This window comes from Xyrauchen texanus, chromosome 32, assembly GCF_025860055.1.
Source record: "Xyrauchen texanus isolate HMW12.3.18 chromosome 32, RBS_HiC_50CHRs, whole genome shotgun sequence".
Lineage (NCBI taxonomy): Eukaryota > Metazoa > Chordata > Actinopteri > Cypriniformes > Catostomidae > Xyrauchen > Xyrauchen texanus.
This window is the reverse complement of record NC_068307.1, coordinates 13,780,146-13,805,000: the sequence shown is the minus strand read 5'-3', so window position 1 is coordinate 13,805,000 and position 24,855 is coordinate 13,780,146. Positions and strand designations below refer to the sequence as shown.

General features: G+C 35.7%; 1 protein-coding gene across 1 annotated transcript in view; it reads right to left on the bottom strand.

Annotated features, from left to right (window-relative positions):
- Positions 1–24,855, bottom strand: part of suclg2 (succinate-CoA ligase GDP-forming subunit beta) — a 162,302-nt gene that overhangs the window by 8,555 nt on the left and 128,892 nt on the right. Inside the window, exon 10 of the mRNA XM_052100986.1 lies at positions 6,762–6,882. Coding sequence (XP_051956946.1) covers positions 6,762–6,882 — 121 coding nt within the window. The remainder of the gene's footprint in view (positions 1–6,761; positions 6,883–24,855) is intronic.

The following is a 24,855-nucleotide window of genomic DNA, read 5'->3' as shown; positions in this document are numbered from 1 at the left end:
TAAACCTACTACATTTCGTTGAGTCAGTCAACCGTACAAAGGATTCAAACATAAAAAAGTAGGAACCCTTAATATGTGGATGAAGAATTAACACACAAACAGCAATAGGCTCAATTCATATAAATTGTTATTCGTTTTTTTGAGCAAGATAATATTCAGGGAGGGGAAAGCATTAATGATTCACAAATGCCAACACAAAAACAACAAAACCAGAAACCCAAAAAATCCCAGAAATTAAATACTAATTTCCCAATTCTGGGGCTCATTTAACATGACAAAATCTTTCAACAAAACAAATCAGTTCATTCAAAAATTAAATTAATTCAAATTCAGTTCCTTTCTTTTCAACTCATTTAGGGAGCAAACCACCAGTTTCACAAGTTCATATGAACAGTTCATGACTGAGTTCTCAACCCAGCATAGTTGCTTGCACATACACTTAGACCTTTAAGTCCATTCAGACCAGCACTGAGCAACCAGTCCACTGTGCAGTCCAAAAAGAGATTTCTCAGCACTTTAAACAACATTTACACAGTCTCATGGTCAAAAGTCTCCACTGGCAAACCCAACATAAGATTAGTAAAAAAAAACAATACTTGTTTGGTTTTGTCCAGTTAGTCAGTTAGAGAAATGATCTGTCCTCCATGATTGTTTGGAACATAAGTAGTCTCTCTGAACATCCATCAACTTCCAAAAGATCCATAAATCCCAAGGCAAATCAATGAAAGGTTCCTTTTCACCTCACAGGTTTTTTTTAAAAGGAGATATGCAGGGATTAACTTCCCACATCTTTCCACATGGCATCTCTAAACTGCCATCTTCCCACTCTCTTAAACCATGTGCTCCACACATCATGTGACTCAGTGCATCATGTGACTCAGTGCATCATGTCTGTCACAATGTTACTTCCAGGGTTCTCACCCATTTTATGACTTCCGTAAACCAATTTTTGGAAATCACTTTGTTTCATTCTATCTAAAAACAAATGTTTATTCACTATATAGTTTTTCATAAATGTTCATGATTTTTGCATAACTTTTCCAGGTCTGGAAAACACAATTTTAAAATTACCAAAACTGTGTTCCATGACCATAGGAACCCTGTAGTTAATTATGCATTAACCCTCTGGGCTTTTTTGGGGGGCATACAGATAAGTGTAAGACATTAGAGACTATAAAGGGTCTATTTTTATTTGTGTATACTCACAATAACAACAAAACCTTGTGATTTTGTAAAATAAAGAAAATAAAAAGGGTGCACTTTTGGCTGTCTCTGTGTTTGAGAGCATATTTCTGAAACACAAAAAACAAATTTAAAACAAATATTCTCCTGCAATGCAATCTGTATGAAACAAAGCAATGTAAAGTTTCTCCTGACTCAGCTAATTATCCCTAATGTGATCACTCCCACGGGCAGAGGGTGCCATTCATATAGTAATGTGCTAAGGCGATCAATGCAAATGGTGAACGCCCCCGACTGTGCCTCAAAAACATCAAGTTCATTCACTTTTCTGTGTGTTTGAAAGATACACAAGCAAGGAAACTCCTGGATAGTGACGAAGGTTTAACATTTTCCTCAGAAGAAGAGCCATGATCCAGCCGAGGATACAATTTCGGACGAGTAAGTCATTAAGTTTTCATTTGTTGACATGTTTTTTTATATAAAAAAAACTATATGTAAATATGTACATATTTTACTATTGGGACTGTTCCCAGACTTTCCAGCCAGGATTCAGAGGATTGAAATTTGAAATATGTCCTAATAGGCAAGATTTAGTTACATTTAAATGCTGTTTCAGCTAAAGCAGGCATTTAAATTGTATGCTGTAAATATGATAAATATAATATGAATATGATAGGCAAATATGATATAAAAATAATATGAATGTTTAGATTATATTTTATCTAGTGTTTATGCTGCCTCATTAACATCAACAAAGCTTGTGCTTGCAAATATCTGTTCAGGTTAAATGAGTAAAATGCACATTAAATATGCCCATATTAGAAAATCAGAATATTGAATGATTTCTGAAGGATCATGTGACACTGATGACTGCAGTAATAATGCTAAAAATTCAGCTTTGATCACAAATAACATTTTTACAATATATTCAAATAGAAAAGTGTTTTTAAATTGTAAAAAGAGTTCAAAATATCACTGTTTTACTGTATTTTGGATCAAATAAATGCAGTCTTGGTGAGCAGAAGAGACTTATTTTAAATGGTAGTGTAGGTCTAAAATTAAGTAAAGTCTTTATGTAAAGAAAATGTATAGTCAGATTACTTATTTTAACTTAAAACTTGATCATTAAGCATCCTTACATTCATTCTCTGTCACATTCCTCATTGATAGGCCCATGGAAGGGGTCTTTTGTTTCCTCAGGTGTGAATTACAATCAGTATTCATTATAGTTCACACCTCCTCACATATGACCTTTCTAACACTAAAAGTGTCTTACAAAAGTTCAATTAATATATTGTTTTGTATGAATAAGTGATCAGGATGGTTGTCACATCATTTTGTAGCAAAAACTCTAGGCTACAAGATCCAGTTCTCAAAAGTCTTGTGGACAAATGTTTAGTATGTGTTATATGGCCTTATTTCAATGACTTAACATTTTTGTTTTTTCAAAAAACTCACATAAACATTATATTCTCAAAAATACAAACATGTACACACATGTTGCTCACATATTATTGTAGCCCAGTTAGTGTTGAATATGGTGTTATCAGACTTTAGCCATTGATATGTTATAAGCAACTGAAAAAAACACAAATGTCAAGGCATGTCAAAACTTCTCCAGGGCCCAAAACACCCTCAGACCCAGAGGGTTAATTAATGTTAAAAGATTCGACTTCTAACGTTAAAATTGCATTGCTATATATAGATATAAACTTTGATTTGTATTGACAGTATGGAGCAAGAAATGGGAGGGGGGTTGTGGAATTATGAAAGCAAGATTCAAACCTGCATCACTCACAAGAGCACTACAGATAAACTACTGTGGCAAGTAATTATTTATAGATCCTAAATTCCACCTGACTTGTGTGTGGCTGTTTGTGTGAGTGTAAGTTTAATAATGTATGTATTACATGTTTATTTATGTTGTAACACATACATATAAGCTACATATTATGTATACTGTACACTTTAATGCAGCGTATCTCTATGTCCATGTTTAAGTATTTCTGTAGGAGCACCGGTGTGTGTGTGTGTGTGTGTGTGTGTGTGTGTGTGTGTGTGTGTGTGTGTGTGTGTGTGTGTGTGTTATTTTCCTGCAGCATAATTATAATAATACTCTTTCTCTCAGGAGAGAGGATGTTCTAATCAATAGCAGTTTCATGAGGAATTCAATTACCAGCACCACTTAACTACTGATATTTCAGCGCTTTTGTCCGCTCGCACAATAACTCATTTCTAACACGTCTTCCACATTTGGCAGCACAAAACAATCAATTGTATAATTTCATTAGCGGAGGACAAGAGCGAGTGGGGGAGTGTGCTGGGAGTATAGAGTAGCGGCCACTGTTTGAGCCATCAAGGCATACAGAGGGCAAGGAGAGAACACTGCAACAAAAGCCATGAAAAATACTCATGCACACAGACTGAAGGGTTGTATTTTGTCTTGGTCTGCACAAATTGGTTAATGGGTGGCCTTGTATGAGTCAAAGCAAACCTGTATGACTTTCTTTCTTCCATGGAACATAAAAGGAGTTATTTATAGCAGAATGTCCAGGTTGCACTTTATAATACTGTGTAAGTGGCAACCATGGGTGACTGTTCACTGCAACATTTTCAGTGAACAGCAACTTCAATTTCAGTCTGTTCCACACACAAAGCTAAATGGCATCAGAAGACATGGAACATGGCACATATGTTTTTTGTTGTTGTCCTATTTGGAGCTTGACAGCCCCTGGTCACTATTCAATGTCATTGTTTGGAGGAGAGCAAAGTGAACATTCTTCAAAACTTCTATTTTGTGTTCCAAGAAAGTAAGTCATATAGGTTTGGAAAGACATGAGGGTGAGGAAATAATTTTAAGTTCTTGGTAATCTATTCCTTAAATTAATAATTATATATATATATATAAAAAAAAAATTTCAAGTTCATGTGCAAAATATAAAACAAAACTGAATTAGAGTAAGCCAGCAATAGAAAATTAGTGTATTGTATGTGGTATTATCTCTCTCTCTCTCTCTCTCTCTTTTCTCTCTCTCTCTCTCTCACACACACACACACACACACACACACACACACACCGATCTCAGTCTCAATGAGCTGTCTCACATGCACACACAGGTCTGTACCCATCCACCGCCACTAGGTGCTGCTAGAGACCAACTTACCACCAAAACCAAGCAGAATTAATCAGTACAAAATGGGCTTTAACTCTAAACAAAGCTAACATTAGAATTCTGAAGGTGTTTGCACAGACATAAATGAGTTTTAGAAAGTTTTTATATAAAAGTCATTGAGACTTATTTTGACATATACATAATTATATGGTGACTAAAAAACAAGTTGTCCTGAGGCAGCAAATTGACTTACATCACAAACGGAGGCCAAAGTCTTATAAAATAAATGTGTAAACCTTTCCAAGTCTTAAGCATTTTATGTAGGCCTTTTGTGTATGGAATAGCATACTGATTTGAAAATATTGTGACCAAAATAGTGTTTTGGAACCTGATTTTAAGGTGTTCTCATCCTATATAAAGGGCCCACATGAAATCTGCACCCACTCTGTAAGAAGCTATGCAGATTTCCAAAAAATTGCAACAGCAATCATTCACAATAATTTTTTGCATTCCCCATCCCTTGTGTGTTTGATTATTAAATATTTTGTGTAATATGAAATATTCAAGCAATGTGTGGGGAAAAGTCTCAAATAAAACCTTGTTAAAGATAATTTATCCAAGGATATGTTAAATGTATAAAGTTGAGTATTTAGTTTTATGACTTTTATGATATCCCATTCCCCGAGCTATTAATGCAGAAGTTTGCATATTTTAGCAACTGCCATTTTATTATACCAAAACATGATAGTTTTGGTATAATAAAGTGTGTTGAACAAAATCAAGATGTTATACTGTATTGTATGTGCAATGTTATTGACAGACAAAGCTGTCTACGGAGGGGCTGATAGTGAAAAATCTACAGAAGTAGTAGTATGTAGAGTTATATGCACACATACTGAAGTCTTTCTTGGAAAGGTGGGACTCGTGGAGGGCTCTGGTAAGACATGGAGTGAAATCGATTGGCAGCTAATACAACTAAACTCTAAGCTGGGAACCATCTTATAGCGATCTGTCAGACATGATCAGCCACAGACAGAGAGACAGAAAAGATGATCGATCTGTAAGCAGCATGCTGCCTCTTACACACATTACCGAGGGCTTTCAGGCCACTGTGGCTAATTCATTTTTTACAGAGAGGGCAGGCAAATCTGAGCTGCTTTTGCTTTAAGGCATTTTCATTTGGATGGAAAATTTTTGGTGAAAGTTGTCAGTAATTGCTTGTATAAGTACAAATTTATTTGGAATAATACAGATTAATTTAAGGGGTCATGACATATCTTTTTTACCATTTAAATATGTTGAGGTTCACTTATAATTTTAGTAAAGGTTTTTTGCACAAAAAAAACAGTCATATTTTAACATTATCTTTTAGTAAAACATTATAATTTTCCTCTAATTTGGTGCTGCTTCTCCTTTAAGACTTGACAGTACACGCCCACTGTTATGATTGGCTCTCTACTCTTAACTGACCTGCTCTCTCCTCGCAATCTCACTGGGCTGGTCATGAAAGTGATAGGTAAAGTAGGTATTGTGTAGTTGTGGAGGTGGTCAGATGCAAATTTGAAGGAAGTAGAGAACGAGTCATTTTGGCAGCTTGGTTTCAACAAATTGTCTTTTTGCAGTAAGGAGTTATGTTTTGAGTTCTGAAACTTACAGTATGTTTTTACAGTATGACCTCTTATATGTCAAAAGAGCAAGGACAATTTGATTCTTTATGTCATGACCTCTTTAATGCAAAACATTAATGTCATCAAGTAAATGTTCAACCAAAAAACAAATAAATAAAAAATCTGTCATTTACTCACCCTCATGTCATTCCAAACCCTTTATTTTTGCTATTATGTTTTTCGTGGTCTCAGAGAATCATGTCGCTCGCTATACCTGCATTTTTGCGTGGCTCATTGTATGCAGCGAGGCAGTTTGCTGGTGATATGAACACTCGAGGCAGTTTGCTGGTGATATGAACACTAGAGGCACTACAGCAACATGCACTTTCACACAAATCATGAGTAAAAGGACAGATTATTATTATTTAAGAAGTCGTCAGAAGGACAGGGGACGGCACAGACAAACGAGGGGCAGAAAACTAATGGAGTGGAGGATGTCTCTCTCCCAGGCAAAACGACTCAGTTGTTTTCTGCCAATTATCCTAATGGCCAGATGGGAGTAGGCCGAGCCCAGTGTTACACGAGCGAATAGCATTAGCATACACAGGTGAGAGGTCCTGAAATCAACGCCTGGCCCCTCTGCTCCTCTCACTGCCACTAACAACTGCTGTGGCGTGATGTGCTTGCTAACGAACATGCCACTCTTAACTTGACAAAAACAGATTTTGCTAGAGCTAAAAGTTTGGAACAGATAACTTTTTTAATAGTTAAAAAGATGAAGTTGCAATAAAGTAAAAATAAATAAATAAAGGGACTGCTGAATTTGATATTGTTATTGAAAATGTGGTACTACACCTACCTTCGAGCCTAACCACCAGTGGTACCTTGAGCTCCAGTTCTCTGCAGGCCTTGGTGATCCCGTTAGCAATGATGGCACAGTTAACAATACCTCCGAAGATATTTACCAAAATGGCTTCTACCTGAAAGCGAAGAAGAAAAATTGAGAGAAGGTGAAAAGATGCTTCATTTAGCCAAAAAACAAACAACAACAAAAAAAAAAACAATAAAATATAAAAGGCACAAAACATATCAATAAAGCCTTCAACTGCCAAATAAATTGAATAGACATCTACCCTTAAAGGTGCAGTATGGAACAATTTTCATGTAATATTCGCCTTTTTTTTGCAAATAAACGCAACAAAAAATTAGCCCTTTCCGGACTTCCTATGTTGCCAATTAAAGCCTATACACTGATATTCATGCGAAGGGAGTGGGTCTGTTTTGCCAGGAAAATCCAAAGGATGTTACGTTTATGCACGCTGTATGTGTGTATCAGTATGCTATGTTAGCTGATAAGTAGTTTAGTCTCAACGTTTGTAGTAAAACAATCATACCTGTGTACTTTTAATTATGCTACATCATCTGTCAGCATGATGCCAGTGAATCACGTTCAGTCTCTTCGTATGGGACGTCATTGTTTTGGCCGATGCTCGCACCCGTCCCTATGGAGTGTGTGCACGAGCGCGAGCACAAGCAACAACTAGCTGGCTGCAGTTCACTTAACGGCCACAGGTGTCATTAATAACAAGGGTTTCTGAATCTCACACACTGCACCTTTAATCATTAAATAAATATAATGCACAGCTTTTATAAAAAGGCACTGCAATATGATAAAAGACACAAATGTTCAATGAATAATACAAAATCTTTATTTTAATAATCAAAACTATTCATCAGTTAAGTAATATAGTTCATTAGCTTAACTGTAGGATGTTTATGGTTGCCAAGCATTATGATAAAATTAAACTGATATGCAGTCCCATGTGTGTGTTTATCTGGATAACTGGAAAGTTCTGGAAAAGTTAGGATGGAAAAGTGATTTGAGGGGCTTGTGAAATACGGTATTCATTTAAAGTAATCTTAAAAATGAGAAGCTCATCTGAAGAGAAGCTACAGTAGGACATTCAAGGAGAACACTGTCTCAGCTGTGCTAACTAACAATGGTATATAACAACCATAATCCCTTAAAAGATACTCATTTTTAATTTTCCTACACACAATCCAACAATAATTTTCATAAATGTATAGTAGTAATTGAAGGGATAACAATGTATGCACACATTTGCATACACATGTACTGGATGCTCACACACATACAGAATTGTTTACAGCACATTAATATGTTACTTGTACAAGGTAAGAACCACACAGTGTCATTTTCTTTCAGTCAAATTTGCAAATCAACAAATTAGATTAATTTGACATGTTTACTCATAATCTATGCTAATCTTTGACAGTGACTGCTGGCTCCATTCTGTGGTAATGATGTTTAACCCTCTGGGGTCTGAGGGTGTTTTGGGCCCTGGAGAAATTTTGATATGCCTTGACATTTGTGCTTTTTTCAGTTGCTTAAAAACATATTAATGGCTAAAGTCTGATAACACTGTATTCAGCACAAACTGGGCTACAATAATATGTGAGCAACATGTGTGTACATGTTTGTATTTTTGTGAAAATAACGTTTATGCAAGGCCATATAACACATACTAAACATTTATCTACAAGACTTTTGAGAGCTGCATCTTGTAGCCTAGAGAAAACCATCCTGATCACTCATTCATACAAAACAATATACTAATTTAACTTCTGTAAGACACTTTTAGTGTTAGAAATGTCATATGCGAGGAGGTGTGAACTATCATGAATATTGAGGTGATTCACACCTGAGGAGACCCCTCCCCTGGGCCTATCAATGAGGAATGTGACTGAAAGAGAATGAATGACTTAATGATCAAAATCAAGTTTTAAGTTAAAATAAGTAATCTGACTATACATTTTCTTTACATAAAGACTTGACTTAATTTTAGACCTACATTACCATTTAAAAGAAGTCTCTTCTGCTCACCAAGACTGCATTTATTTGATCCAAAATACAGCAAAAACATTCTGTGAAATCATTTTACAATTTAAAGAACACTTTTCTATTTGAATATATTGTAAAATGCATTTGTGATCAAAGCTGAATTTTCAGCATCATTACTGCAGTCTTCAGTGTCACATGCTCCTTCAGAAATCATTAATCCTTAAGCTTTCTTTAGAGATATGTTTCATGTTTGTGTGATAAGAATTCACAGAGTTTGTTCATTTTTGTGACGCGTTTCAGAAATATGCTTGTGAACACGGAGACTGCTGAAAGCTCACCCTTTTTATTTTCTTTATTTTACAAAAGCACAAGGTTTTGTTGTTATTGTGAGTTTACACAAATAAAAGTAGACCCTTTATAGTCTCTATTGATGTCTTACACGTATCTGTATGCCTCAAAATGACGGAATATTTTAAGTTGTTTCCGCTGTAATGCGGTGGCGCGTCCGTCGGCCCCAGAGGGTTAAATGCTTAGAGATGAGACCAGATGATCAGGGAGATTCTCCCTCGCATGCTTTTACCAGATTTACTTTAATAGATGTCTATAAAATCAGTGCTTCACAGGGTTTTGGTCTGGCAGTGAATGCACTAAAAGAGCATTCTATGCTATTATGAGCAAATTTACCCAAACAGACATTCCTTAAACAATTTGGTGTCAAACCTTTGATAGTATTATAATGCCTATTGCTACAGATGTGAGGTTTGGGGTCCATTCTGTCTGGCAGATTACTCGAGATGGGACAAACACCCCATAGAATCCCTGCATGCAGAATTCTGTAGAAACACTAAGAGTTCAGAGAAGAACACCTACTAATGCATGCCAGGCCGAACTAGGCAGATACCCCCTAATTAAACATATTGAAAAACAATCCCTCAAATCCTTTTGGACACACCTAAATTCAAGTTCCCCTAACACACTGCAACATGAAGCCCTTAAAACCCAAGAGTTGAAGCCTAAAACCAGTCCCTTTTGTCAGCTACCTCTGAAATTCACAAACCCACTAACAAATAACAAATACCAGTTCCCTAAACAGAACGTATAATCTAGCAGAATACCTCCACACTGTAAATTATCCAAAACAGAGACGGATCCTCACCAAATACAGGCTCAGTGATCACAGTCTGGCCATAGAAAAAGGCAGACACAGACAAATATGGCTTCCAAAGGAAGAACAAGTCTGTGCTCACTGTGACACGGGTGAGGTTGAGACAGAGGCACACACTGTCCTTCACTGTGAGGTGAGAGAGAACTACTTTGACAAACTCTCAAACCTCATGCCACAGTTTTCCAGTTCAGCAGAAACAGATCAAATGCAGGTGTAACTGGGGGAGGACAAGCATACATCAGTTGCAGAAAAAAACAAATTTATGTTCACAATGTCTTGTTAAATGCTTATTTTATTTAATTTTGAATAGTGTATATTGTTATTAGTTTCAATTTAATTTTATTAATTACCTGGCACCTTATTTTAATTATATTTTTATTGTTATGTGTTACTGTTTAATAATTATTATTTGTCTTGTCATTATCTGTTTTGTGTATTAATGCTTTGGCAATATTGTATGCAAACACAATCATGCCAATACAGTACTTTAAAATTAAAATTGTATTGAATTGAGAGAGAGAGAGAGAGAGAGAGAGAGAGAGAGAGAGAGAGAGAGAGATTACATCATAGCTTATCTGGACATTCACATACAGCAGTTCTTAAACGTTAAAGCATTTTAACATGTTATTAAGGGTAATAAACATGTTACTAATCAATTATATAACTAAAATTATGAGAGTTGCAAAAATAAGCATGGAATGGGAAGTACAAATATTTGATTAACTTTTTATGTAAAACAGAAGAGCGCGAGAGAGTGACTACATTATAATTAATGTGGACATTCACATATAGCAGATCTTAAAGTGTTACCCTTAATAACATTTTAATATAAAATGTTAATACGACTAAAATTATAATAGTTGCAAATATAGTCATGGTATGTGAACCAAAAGATGAACTTCTCTTATTAAAGAGATAAAGACTACACGATTCATGTGGACATTCACATATAGCATTTCTTAAGTTATAAAGTGTTATTAACATGTTATTAAGGATACCAAGTATGTCACTAATCAATTATATGGCTAAAATGATTAGTTGTAAAAATAAGCATGAAATGTGAAGTAAAAGATTTTGATTAACTTTTTATGTAAAAAAAGAGAGAAAGAGAGACGCTACATGATATTTAATTTTTACATTTATATAACAGCAGTTGTGAAAGTGTTACTCTTCATAATATTTTAATAGAAATGTTAAGTATCAGTAATATGGCTAAAATGATGATAGTTGCAAAAATAAGCATGGAATGTGAATCAAAAGACACTGATTAACTTTGCTTATTAAAGAGAGAGATAGATACTACATGAATGTAGTATACATTCAATACAGCAGGTGTTAGAGTGTTATTAACATGTTATTAAGGATACTAAACATGCCATTAATCAATTACATGGCTACAATTATGACAGTTGCAGAAATTAGCATGGAATGTGAAAGTAAATGTTTTGATGAACTTCTAAAAAAGAGAGCGAAAGCAAGCGTTAGTGAGTGAGTGAGAGAGAGAGAGAGACAGACAGAGATAGATAAAGAGACTACATTATATTTAATGTGGACATTCACATACAACAGTTCTTTATAACATGTTAATAAAAATGTCACTGTTATATGTAAAATATTATATGGTTAAAATAATGACAAATTAAAATATTTTAATTAACTTAGTTTATAAAAGAAAAGGACTACATAATTCATGAAGGCATTCATTATACAGCAGTACTTAAGTTATAATTATATAAAGCGTCAGGGCACCTAGTGCCAGTGTCATCTGCATTCTGAAAGTGCACATTCTGTTGCAATTCTCACTAATACAACAAATGAGTGAGTGGTCTGTTAGTTGATCTTACAGACTGGATGGAGATAGAGCAAGTGAGTATATTGTCCAGTTGCTGACACGGAGACTAATAACCATGACTGCAACATGTCTACATCTGTTGTTCTGTCCACTTCAGTGGCAACGTGTGTCTTCACCTACTGCATTCCCCACACACACACACACACACACACACACACACACACACACACACCTTACGCACTTGAAGAGACAGAGTCCTAGAACATTACTCAAAGGTAGTAGGCTATTGCTTGACCTAACACTTTCAATACTAGACCTCTCTATCTTTTAAGCCATATAGCCCCATGAGGAAAAGGGCTTAATACACATCCAAAATAATGCTTTCATTAAAAGTGAAGTGAGTCTCTTTTTCAGTGTTAAAATGTTTTCTCCTATCCCAGTTTTATATCTAGAGGCGACGATAAGTAATCCATTGGTAACCAATTTCTTGCCAAGTTTGAACAAAATCTGGTACATCATAAATTCTGTTTTTGACAGCACACAATATGGTGTCTTGAAATGCTCTCTACCTCAAGCTATACCTACAATCCACACACTGCCACTAGAGGGCAGCACAGATCCAGGCGCAACAGCACAACACCCCATACTCCACACAAGAGTGCTTTAAGCTGCACCACATTTTTCAATTCAGCCTTTATTGTACAAAGTCATATTTCTTCCAGTCATGCGTTTCCTATTGGCATCTATGTATATTAATGACACATGGGACATGATTTATGTTTTGTTGCACATGAGTTAATGCCACTTCATAAAAATAAGGTGCACTTCGCTCAAACTGGCATTGGGATTTACAATGAAAAAGAACAAACTGGATAGAAAGTGTCAGGGATGCAGGATCTTGGATTCTTATTTTTTGTAAACAAACTTGTTTTACTATATGAATGCTGGACTATAGCTCTAGGCTAGCAGATTTTGAAGCAAATATGTAGCGTCATATTAATGTTGAACTCAAGTACATGGAATACAGCTTAAAGCAAAGCAGCCTAATGAAATCAGCTTATGATCTAGACATTACATCACAATTAATGTAGACCTAAGCATGCAGCACTTCTTAAATGTAATAATGTGTTATTAACATGTTACTAAATATAATAAACTTGTTATTACAAGTTATGTATATGAAAAGACAAAAAACAAGCATGGTGTATGATATTTTGAAAACACTTTGCATATGACTGATAGATGAAAAGGAGGGTTGCACTGTATGTACCACAAGTAATGAAATCAAGTGGCCATTTATTGAACAAAGGTTGATCTCTTACATTTGGTATTAAATAATAACAGCAGTCCACTTTGATATAAAATAAATTCTTGCTCCAATTAGTGCTTTATAGCTGTAATGATCCAATTGATCTTTTGATTATTGAACTCAAGCTTAAATTAGATCAATTTACAAACAATTAAGCTAATTAATGCCCCACTCAATCAATTTGATCAATTTTAACTCAAATAAATAAGCTCAATGAAAAAGCTACAGCCATGTGGGACTAAGCCATTTCCTCTGCAGCAATGATTAGGATAGACAAAAAAAAATAAAATAAAAGATGTCAGAACTAAATGGCTTTTTGTGCTTTTTGACTTAGTATAGTATATCCTATCTAAATCTCTTAAAATTACTGTTTGTTTGAGTTTTTATTTTTATTATTACTATAATTTGCAGCCAACATTTTTGCAAACTAAACTTATTTGCTTCATTGCACATTTGGCTGCAGTTTCCCAGTGAAATGTTCAGCGAGGGGCACCAAAAGCTAGTGAAATTATGTAATCAGACAAGGTGAATATTAGATGGATGTTTTAATGAGTAAAACGTACCTTCCTAACCTAAAACTTTATTTTAAACCTAACCAATGATATTACAAAAAATAAATCAGAAAAAACAGACATCCTTACACAAAACCAACACCTAAACCTAACTTTAGGTTTAATCAGCTTTAAAAGCAAATGTGAAATGAAAAGCACATTTATTAAAGTAACCATGTCATTTCATATCACCTCTATGACACTTTCACTCCACTTTTCACTTTTTTTCACTTTTTTTCCGAGCGTCTTTGGCTTTGGCTGCCCGAGTGGATAAAATTGAATAAAATGCATGTTTGTTGTAGCACTTCAAGTGTTAAATTCAACAGAAAAATTTGACAAAACGTAGGAAGCGGCACATAAAAATTGGTTTGCAAACAATTTGTTATATTAATGTTCATTATATGAGACTAGGCTGATTATTCGTCATTTCTCTGCTTTTTTGGATATTAAAGTGAAAAGCTCGACAAATAACATAACAGGGGGAACAGAATTGAGAAAGGACCTTAAACATTTTCAGCTTTATTGCTATACAGTACCGTTTCAGGGAACACTCTCTGTGTCATAAAACCGCTGTTGTGTGAGCTCTGGCATTGGCAGTAGGTTTTTACAAATAGCATGTTCACTGGCCCTTGCCAGATCCATTACATAATTGCTGGTCAGTCATTAGTTTCACTCTGTGATGTGTTTTGTAGCCATGGAACAATAATCTCAAAAGACAAGATAAAACAAAAGCAGCGTTTCTCTAAGCATAATTTAAAAAAGGAGGCAAATCTCCATTCAAATGGTGCTCATAAGAAATGCTGTTTTACTGCCATCGGTACCAGGACGCCTGAGGTGTGGTTGGGTAGTGCTGGCATTATCATCCAACAACACATTGCAGCTCTTCTCCCAGAGAAAGGGCAGACTACCCTGGTTGACCAATCTGCAGAAGTGCATTTGTCTTTTGTTAACGCCTAACAGATTGTGTTAGGAGAGTGAAAACATTCATCTCTGCGTGGCCTATTAGCACTATTGTTTTGTTTTATCTGCGAAACGCAGGCTTCTCGGGTTGGTTTTTGGATTCTTGAACCGCACAAACCTTCCCAAAGCTTTGTCTCTTAGTTGATGTGCAAGCTTCACTAAGCCTAAGAGATCAAGGGTTAAAACCCAACATTTCCAAATGAAGAGGGGTGGATGACAGCTGTCATGAATTTGAAAAGAGGAGAAGAGAGCAATTGCTTGTTTTTGCCGATTAGAGTGCTAAAGTAATGGTATTTCTGTGTGTAGGCAGTAACAGGCAAATGGATATCATGTGTAGTGCTTTTTTTTATTTTTATTAAATATTAATGAAGTCAAGGCACTGACTATACTACTGCTGAAAAAAGAAAATAAACATTTTAAACCAACATGATCACATGGGAAGTCTCAGTTTGCGAGAGTTCTGGTTCTGGTACTGTAGGATCAGCAACATTAAGCTGACACACTGCCAAACACCATATCATATCAGACATTTTTACATTGGCTCCAGCGTGTTTACCTTCCTCTGTGGTGCAACTGAATGAATGTTGCGTCATCAGCATGGGAAACCCAGGTTTGGATCCCACGTTGAAACCATGCGTTCACATAATCAGTGACGATCGCGATTCGGAGGTTGCATTTTCCCCACCAACATTAGCTTTTTACTCCACTGATGGTTAGGTTTAGGTTTGGGTTGGGGTATACAGATTATAAAATATGCATGCCTCTTCACTGAATTACAGCCTGTACAGCTGAAAAGAACTTGCATTGCAACTTGCTTTTGGCAGACCTCCCTGGATATTTTACCCAGAAAATAGAGCTCAAAAAGTGCCCATACGCCTAACAACACTTACCACTTTGGCCACTGGGGCAGTGTTCCAAATTTGTGTAAGCAGAGAATGGTTTTCGCTAAAGAAATTTCAACTTACGGTTTCTGCTTTCACTGTGAGATCAGTCTCTTTAAATCAGCCTAAACTGGTTCTGGTCTTAGCTGTTTACTGGTTTTAAAGTGGTTTAAGGCTATTTTAGCTGCTCAGGCTCAAATACCATCTGAAACCAGAACACCACGTTAAGATGGTTTATGCTTTCAGCAGGAACGAAAGCTCCTCCAAGAGTTGACGACAGCATTCAGAAGTAGAGGCGTCTTATCAGATCTTTTCATATACAACTATGGATAAATTCTCCCACTCGTGTCATTTAAACAGCTTGGGCCCCACATCTCTTCATATCAGTCACCCAAACTTGCCGTAGTCAAACAGATATGAAAATCATATTCAAATATCTTGTCAAAAATCTGGCAAGGTATAAGTGTAGAGAAAAGCAAGCGGCATCGATAAGAAAGTTAATATGCTTCTGTTTTTTCCCCCTTATGTTATCTCAGTCTTTTGGCACAATCTTATCAAATCTAGAGGCTATTTTTCCCTTTTGCTAATCCATTGCCAGTGGTTCTGCCATTCCTCTGGAGCAAAGAGTAAGAAGGAGAGAGAGAGAGAGAATTATGTGGTTTGGTCTCAGGCTGTTGTTAAGGGCTCAGATTGGGCCTAGCACAGGGATAAGAGAGAAATAATTATCCAGCCTGCTGAAGCATGACAGCTACTCTCTTCAACCAGAGTGAAGGAGATGAAGCATTATGTCAAAAAATCAGCTGACAAAACACAGACACATCATGACACTACCATTGCAAGTATCACTTCGTGTTAGAAGCCACTTGATATCTGCCCGCTGACTTTTCTTGATTGACAGCTTTGACGGAATCTCTCTTTTGGCTTGGGGCTGGGATTGAATGTATCTAATGCATCTTGGTCAACATAAGTTTGAAAGGAACATGATGAATGGTTAAATATAAACAGAGGTTGTAAAACTCCATCTTTCTCTATTCATTGGATAAAACCAATGGGTGTTATCCACAAAGGTCGGGTGACAGGGGAATGTGCCCCCTCCAATTTCCACATGAAACCTACACCACTGGTTTAATGGCAGGCTGCACTGTGACAACTTACCCCAAATAGTGTGACAACATGTCCATCTATATTGGAAACAAACAGAATAACAATTTAATCTTACAATAAGTCATAAATAAGAGTCCTAGCAATATGAAGAACAGGTTCTGCATAAAGGAAAAATAAGTAAAATTACGTATACACAGTAATTAGTGATTGGGACCAAAGAGTCCCTCAAAGTAGACATCCTGGTTATTTTCTGTTTAATTCAGACTATTAACTGAAGGTCCCTCAACCTCACACACATATCTCTCTCCTTCAAAACATATCTCTGATCCTTAGAGATGACACTGTGGCACTGAAGAGCTCTTGAAACCAAATTCATTATTTTTCCCCCACAACAGGTGCCATTTTCTCTTTGGAAATGCAGCAACAGTTGCTACGGTTTCACATTGTGCTAACATCTTTCATCTCGTCATACCATGTGAACTCCTGGTACGGCATGTCTGTGTGCTCTCTCGCTCTCTCTCTCGCTCTCTCTCTCGCTCTCTTTCCAGGAAATAAAAGAAACCAATCAAAGCAGAAATGGATTTGCAGCCAGAGACTATAGGTGGCGATGGAGGGGGTGCAGTGTGTCCTATAGTGAAATGAAACCAGCGTCGGCAATATCCGCTTCAAGGCCTGCGTCTCTTGTGCCTCAGTGTTGGGGTTACGAACTGTGACCGCTTCAGGTGGAAGCGTATCTGAGATGAGCTAGACTGTCCTTTAAGATGACAAGTCATTACATTTCCACACAACAAACATGACTCAATACCATGAATTGAAAAAAGGGCCACAGATAGAGTTTCTCAAGGATAAGAATACTCATAGAAATGTTCAAATAATCACACACATACACGCAAACATAAAGGGGCATCGCTAGACTTCAGTGTCATCAGGGGCATAGACCACAGGTCATATTATAATATAAAAATACGAAGAATCCTTCCTTTCATGACTTAAAAATGACCACCCTACCTGTCAAATAATTATTATATTAAGCACTGACACCGGTTCAGATCTTTATATGAGCAAACGTCAGGCTCACAATAAACGGATCAAATACGTATTCATTTAAATTGCAGAGGATCAAAGCGAGAATTACAACTTGTCGGCTCATTGTTCATTGTGCAGAAATTAACGCTGACAGTAAAATCAATGTAATTTAACAATTTCAATTTGTAATTGACATATTTTGTGGGAAGTTTTTGCAAGTTCTCTGTTCATGAATGAGGTGTGGATTAGTTCAGGAGTATTCAACATGTGGGTGCCTGTCAAGGGAGGCAAGAGGTATAGGCTCGTACTCAAGTGAAGTGTAAAATAATTGGAACTGCTGAGAATTATATCCATATCAATATCTTGTATGTGGTAAGATCCCCTCAATTACAGTATTGTTTCGAGAGGAAAACCCAATAACAACGCTGAGCAGGACTTTCGAATCTCTCAAATCTTGCTGCTGAATAAATACAATTTCCTACATAACCGTTGCAGTGGCCTAATACTATTAACTCTGTGCTGATGTGTCAAAAGACAAAGGATTTCATTATTACAAAATCCTATCCTAAAGTATGATTTAACAACGTCCTCCACATCCATCTGTTGCATTAACGAAGCTGCTGGCTTGGCGTCTGTTCTATTTGTGTGATAATGATGCTCCGTTTAACCTAATAATGAGATTTTTTTCTCTCTCTAATATTTCTACTTTATTCACACAATATACTATTTTAGTCTCCAATGCTACGACTTGATTCTAATTATTTTGACTTTGTTCTCATATGAAATTTAATATCATATTGCTACAACGTTATTCTCATAATTTTTACTTTATTCACAAAATATTACGACATTACTCTCAAAATCTTAATGATTATATATATTTCTATTTAATGTGGCAATAAAACACCATAGTGTGATCACAAAGTAAAATTTAAAATTAACTTTAATTTTTATAAATGCATCTTGAAACAACTGTGTTGGTTTCATGACTGTTATTAAACATGATTCCAGGATGTTTTTAATGAAGCAAAGTTTCAACGATTGATAAAAGATAAGTGTTTTTTTTTTTCCACTTTTGCTCTGCTATGCCTAATCAAGGCATTCCCAAAGAAAATGTTAAGCTGTTCTTTAACTTTTTGGAGTATATGCATGGTTTTGGTCTCATTTGAAAGGTGACACTCTGAAGTTTTTTTCCCCAGCAGTCAGAATCACTGTAAGTGCTACTGATTTTGAGTAAAATAAGTTTGAACACAATGAAATAGATTTTTTTTCCCCCACATTAATTATTTATTTTTTGGCATACTGATGCCTGCAGATGACTATATCTAGTAGCTATTAGCTGGAAAACACAATGGGGCCACAGCATGATGCCTTGCCTACTCCAAGTCCAAATGTTATAACAATACCACAAAAAGGCATTTTACAAAAGTGCCTTTTGGATACTCCAAAGGACCTTTGGTAAACATGGCCACATACCTAGAATAAAAAGGCTACTACTTTTGAACGCTTCAATGTACAGTCATAATTTGGGCTCTAATGAAAGATGACACTTAGAGCTATCATATTCCAGATCCAGATCCACTATTAGTATTGCTGACACAGAGTAACTGAAGCATAAACATATTAGAGTGCTTTTTCCCCTCTTGAAACTAAACTTTGTGCATATAAAAGAGTCAAAACAAGTGCTATGGTGGATAATTAGTTTATATACAGTGCATCTGGAAAGTATTCACAGCGCTTCACTTTTTCCACATTTTGTTATGTTACAGCCTTATTCCAAAATTGATTAAATTCATTATTTTCCTCAAAATTCCACAAACAATACCCCATAATGACAACGTGAAAGAAGTTTGTTTGAAATATTTGCAAATGTATTAAAAATAAAAAACGAAAAAAAAAAAAAGAAGAAAAAAATCACATATACATAAGTATTCCCAGCCTTTGCTCAATACATCATATTTTTAACAAGTTAGGTACAATAATTTGACAAAATTAAATGTCATTTGATTTTAAACCATTTAAAAATCAAGGCACCCCAAAGAGGCTATTTAAACGCAGCAGTATAACTTCACGCATATGACATGGAAATGTGAACCAGCATGTGCAATGTGCATATATGCATTAATGTTTGTTTGATATTAATGTGAGATTTTATCATTTTAAGACTTATGTATTGTTCTACTTAAGCTTATATCTCACTGTGCTGCTAATTGGAGTTGTGTTTAAAGAAATTCCATTGCAATAAACATTCTTTATTCCCACGTACCAACTCCACACTAAACCAGAAGAACCGAACAAGATGACTGGTGTAGGCATTAAAATCTACTTGGTGTATGGATTGTTAAAAACTAATGAAAATTAGAAATGTGGTTTATAGATTATATATTTAGAAATAAGGCTTGCATAACAAAACCTAAGTGCTTCTAATACAGAAAAGCTGCAGCCCGTGAGAGAAAATAGAAAGCTCCTATACAAGGCTTTCGTAACGATTCATCTGGTGAACTTGAGCACGAACAGCAGGTAAAAGCCAAAGTACGAACTGTCAATTAATGCAAGTTGCCTCACTGATCAGAATTAATTTACATTTGAAGCCAGAATTGAAGCCTGCCTTGTTGCTTTTGTAAAAAATTTTAATAAATAAATAAAGGCTTTAGCCCTATCAGCCAGGGTCTAGCTATGCTGCTGGGTATCAGTAACACTCGTGACACTACAGTAGGCAATTTTAAACGGACTTAGAAACTGAATGATTGATATATTATTGATTTTGTTTGGGCTGGAAGATCAAATAATTGGCCTTCAGCATTTCAGGTTCAAAATAATTTTTCCTCAAACCTGTAATGATTTACCTTGTCCAAGTTGCAACATAATTACAGGGTCTGAGGCAGAAAACAAAAGAAAGGCAAGTCATTTTGACAAAAATGGTATTCCTTAGCTGTTGAAACCCATAAAAGTTGATACAGCACAGATATTACTGAATGAGCAATATAGCTAAGCTAATATGTGAGACCAAAAATGAAATGCAGTGATAAGGAAAGTGAATGTGGATCTGGATTTTAATACTCTTATAGGATATTAGGTGCAGATGAGCAAACAATTGCTGGCAATATGACTTCAATCTACAAAACCCAACCATTTAATCCTGGAATTCCTCAACAGTTATAAATTAAGATTCAGCTAACTAGGTGCCAAGAAGCCTAGCTGAAGCTCACATCTGGCCAATAAATTGAACAAAAGAGGCCATTGGCCAGAGACCCCTCAACCCATGGAATGGTGACATGGAGCAGACTCGGCATGACCTTCTGAACTTCCACAAAGATAAAAGTTCATGATTAAACATTCACTAGTATGAGCGGGATGTTTGTAAGAATCTTCCATGCAAAAGGTCAACTTTGAAAAGGACAAACCAGTTGACCATGTGACTCTGAATAAGCCACTTCTGATTGGCTCAGGACACCTTTGGGGTGCAGTTCATTTTAGATCAAAAGTTTCCTACCAAGGAACAACTATCGCTCTGTCTCCTCTTCTCTCGGTCTTCCATCTTCTTTGGCTCTCTTGCTCTTCACTTCCTCTGCAACTCCTCATTCACAGCCTCAATGCCATGCAGAGGTCAAGTAAACTCAGGACCCAAAGTCCTTAGGAAGCCACTCACTCTCTGCTTTACGGGTCACACACACGTAATGGGAGTCGCGAGTCCTCCTTGCAGAAGGCCTCGCTTCAAAGCCCACCTCATCATCCATCAACAAAACCGATATCACGATCTAACAGAGGTCCAAGATATCGAGGGAACGAACTTTCTACAAAGAGAAACAACGTCAAAAACCACCAAAGAACCAAGCCATAGCAAGGAAATGCAACGCAAGGAAACGCAACGACATGCATGTCCATATCCAGACTTTTGCTCAAAGTGCTGGTGTATTAAATAAATACTTTGCGTAATCTGATTGAAAATAATTTTCTCTGTATTTAACAATTATTTCGCATTCTGTCACTTTACTCACCAACCTGTTTCATGTTGTATGTGTTAGATTAGATTTATGTTATAATAGCAATAAAGTTGGTCTGTTTTCAAAATAATTTGACTGTGGTATATTTTGATAAATAATCTCATCCCTGTTTTTAAAAGATTTCACTTCAAAGCTATACCTAAATATGTGTGATATTATTTTCAATATGCCATGAGAATAATATTACTCCAATAAGTGAATTAATCATAATTCCTTTATTAAAGCTAATTCCTTACTAAATAAATTGTGAGCAGATACGAGACGTTGTATTATGATTTTAATGGTGGAGAAATGTATTCAGACAAATAATTTAGTTTTAATTTATCTTTCTTATAATGGTTGTTGAACGTGACTAATTCCATTATAAATTTCCTTACATAATAATAATGTAGAATAAGGACAGTTTAATTTAATTCCTAGCTCACGTACTGTTCCTACACTCTTAAAATCACGAATGCTGTGCCAGAGACTACTTAGTCTGCGACAGAGCCCTTGTATTAAAATGGAAGATATTGGAACACCCAAAATGGCAGATGTAGAAAAGGAAGTTCTGCCTTAAATGGAAAAGAGCCAATCACCTTTCAGATAACTCGAGAATGCACATAAAGTGGACCATCCTAAAACAGAATTTCTTTAGCACGATCTGACCTAGAGATGATACATTTATGAGACCATTGTTGTCAGATTTTACTGCCGATTTATAATATTTTTTGATTGACCAATCATTTTAGAGCTTTCTATTCTTCCTAAATCAAGTAGATAGGAGCTGTACATTCATGCCACTTATATGCATAGAAAGGAGCAGGAGCAACATCATATAAAGACAAGCAAAAAAAGCTATCTTTGTCATGTTTGGCTGTTAGCATGGTCAAGTAATTCAGTGCTGGTTTTAATAATAATAAAGCAATTCACCATTGACAACCATCCAAAAGTAGCCATGTATTCTGAAATAATATTTTTGGGGGTTCATAACAAATTCATAACATTATGCTCAGTCGGCAACACTTGTGGCATAATATTGATCACCACAAAAAATATTTTTAAATCATTAATAATAATAAAAAATAAGCAAAAACTGTGGTTACAGTAAGTCACACATTGAAAGTGAATGGGGCCAGTTTCAAAAGTATAGCCACAAGACATACATATTATACCGTACTGTACAAAAGTCACAAAAGAATTTGTCTTAAGATGGTGATATATTTCTTTAGCTTTAGTGTGTCAATAGGATGTATAAATGTTAGACTAACAAAAAAGTAAACCCTTTAAGCAATTTTATCACACAACAATTATGTAGAACAGAGATTGTATCATAATAAAATCATGTTAACATGCATAATGTTTATGCTTTGTGGATATACTTTTGAAGTGTGTAGTTTAATGTTTACAGATTGGTCCAATTCACTTTCATTGCACGTAACTTACTGTAATTGCAATTAAAAAAAATTATATATATATATAAAAATAGGGACATGGGACAAGTTAAAAATATTTTTTGTGTTAATCAATATTATGCCACAAATACTGTTAAAAAACAAGTAAACGATTACTTGTAAATTCAAATGTCAGTAAAAAAATATCTAGTATGTCACGTACGTGACATTTTTATTTAGTTTTATCCTCAAACCTTACTAAGAACAGTTTCAAAATACACTAACATAAACAAACTATGCTTTTCGTTTGAGAAAAAAAAAAAAAGTAAATAAACAATAGGCATTCATAAAAAAAGACATTTAATTAAAAAGATTTAAGCATAACAGTAAAAAACATTTTCACTCAAACGGAGCTTACATAGAAACCAATAATGATGCCATTAGGGTAATGCGCACATATAAACTCTGAATCTACATAAACAGGCCATCACATTTTTATCATTTAACATGTTATTATTCAGAATGCTTCTGCCCGTGTTTAGATATTTAATGCATATACCAGTCGGAGTTGTTCATACTGCTTCACATTTCTTTCCACTTAATTGTAACTGAGATTTGGTGAGAGATATAGAGGGCAAGTACAGGATCATTCAGTGATGTCTAGGGCCGACAAATGTGCAATCAATTTCAAAATCAATTTGCACTATTCAAGAAGTGTTTATCAAAGTTGACAAGCTGATGCAGAATGAGGATTTGATTAGTCGATTACTCGTGCACGTCCCTAAATTAGTCACAAGAACAGAAAATACTTTCTAAAGGTACTATAATCCTTATTGGTTAGCACACAGTGTATGAGTTTAGAAGCACACTGGCATATGCACTCTGGCTTAAAGGAGATATTAAAGGAGCATACTGGCTCTGAGGGTATTTGATACTGCCGTCTGAGTGTGTGTGTGTTCCTTTATGCTTTTAAGTCCCTTTATGATTCTTCCTGTATTTTCTAATCAGATGGACAGAAACAAAAATTGAGTGCTCGGAAGCCAAGCGAATGCCCATCATAGCTCAATTTAAAAACCTGAACTCTGCTGCCAGCTCAGTTATGAGAGATATCTGAAGGTCTCAAAGGTCTTGGAATACAATGTGCCACAGATATGAAGAGGGAAATAGAGAAATGGAAAACAATCAAAAATCACACACTCCCACTCTGTTCCAAAACTAGTAAGCTGCCTCAACATGCATCTTACATATGCTGCCTTCTAAGATACCTAGCTTTCACCAAATTGTAAAGCAGCAAGCTCAGTGGAAAAAGAAAAAAAAAATATTCAAGATGATGGATGAAGCAAAGGAAATGTTGATCATAAATATACTAGTCATTTATAATTTAATTTAACACCAGAAATAAAACGGCGGTCATTTTGACCATTTTTTAATTTTGCAATGAAATAACTTTGTTGAAATAAAACCCATATAACCATAGGACCATGACTTTTCTTAAATGTGTGTATATTTAATTCTAACATTATTTTATTCCAATTTAAAAACAAAAAAAGAGTTCTGAGTGTTTCTACCTTGAATGGCCATAACGGTCATTTTGACCGCACACATTTCAGCGTTTGATACATAAAGGAACAAAGGGCGCTGTTCACCACTGAGGTGTTGAGAAGTGACAATGCAAAGCTCACAGTCTATCAGTGCAAAAGAAGAAAAGCACTGTCCACACAGCTGTTGCCTTCACAAGTGGCCAAAAGGCTAAACCAGAGACAGTCATATACTACAACAGAACCAAGTTCGGAGTAGATGAGATCAAATGGCAAGGAAATACTATGTGAAAGCACCAACACGTAGATGTCCAGTGGCTTTATTTTATAATATCATTGACCTGGCTGCGATAAATGCTTCCATCATGTTCAAGAAATGCACAAATG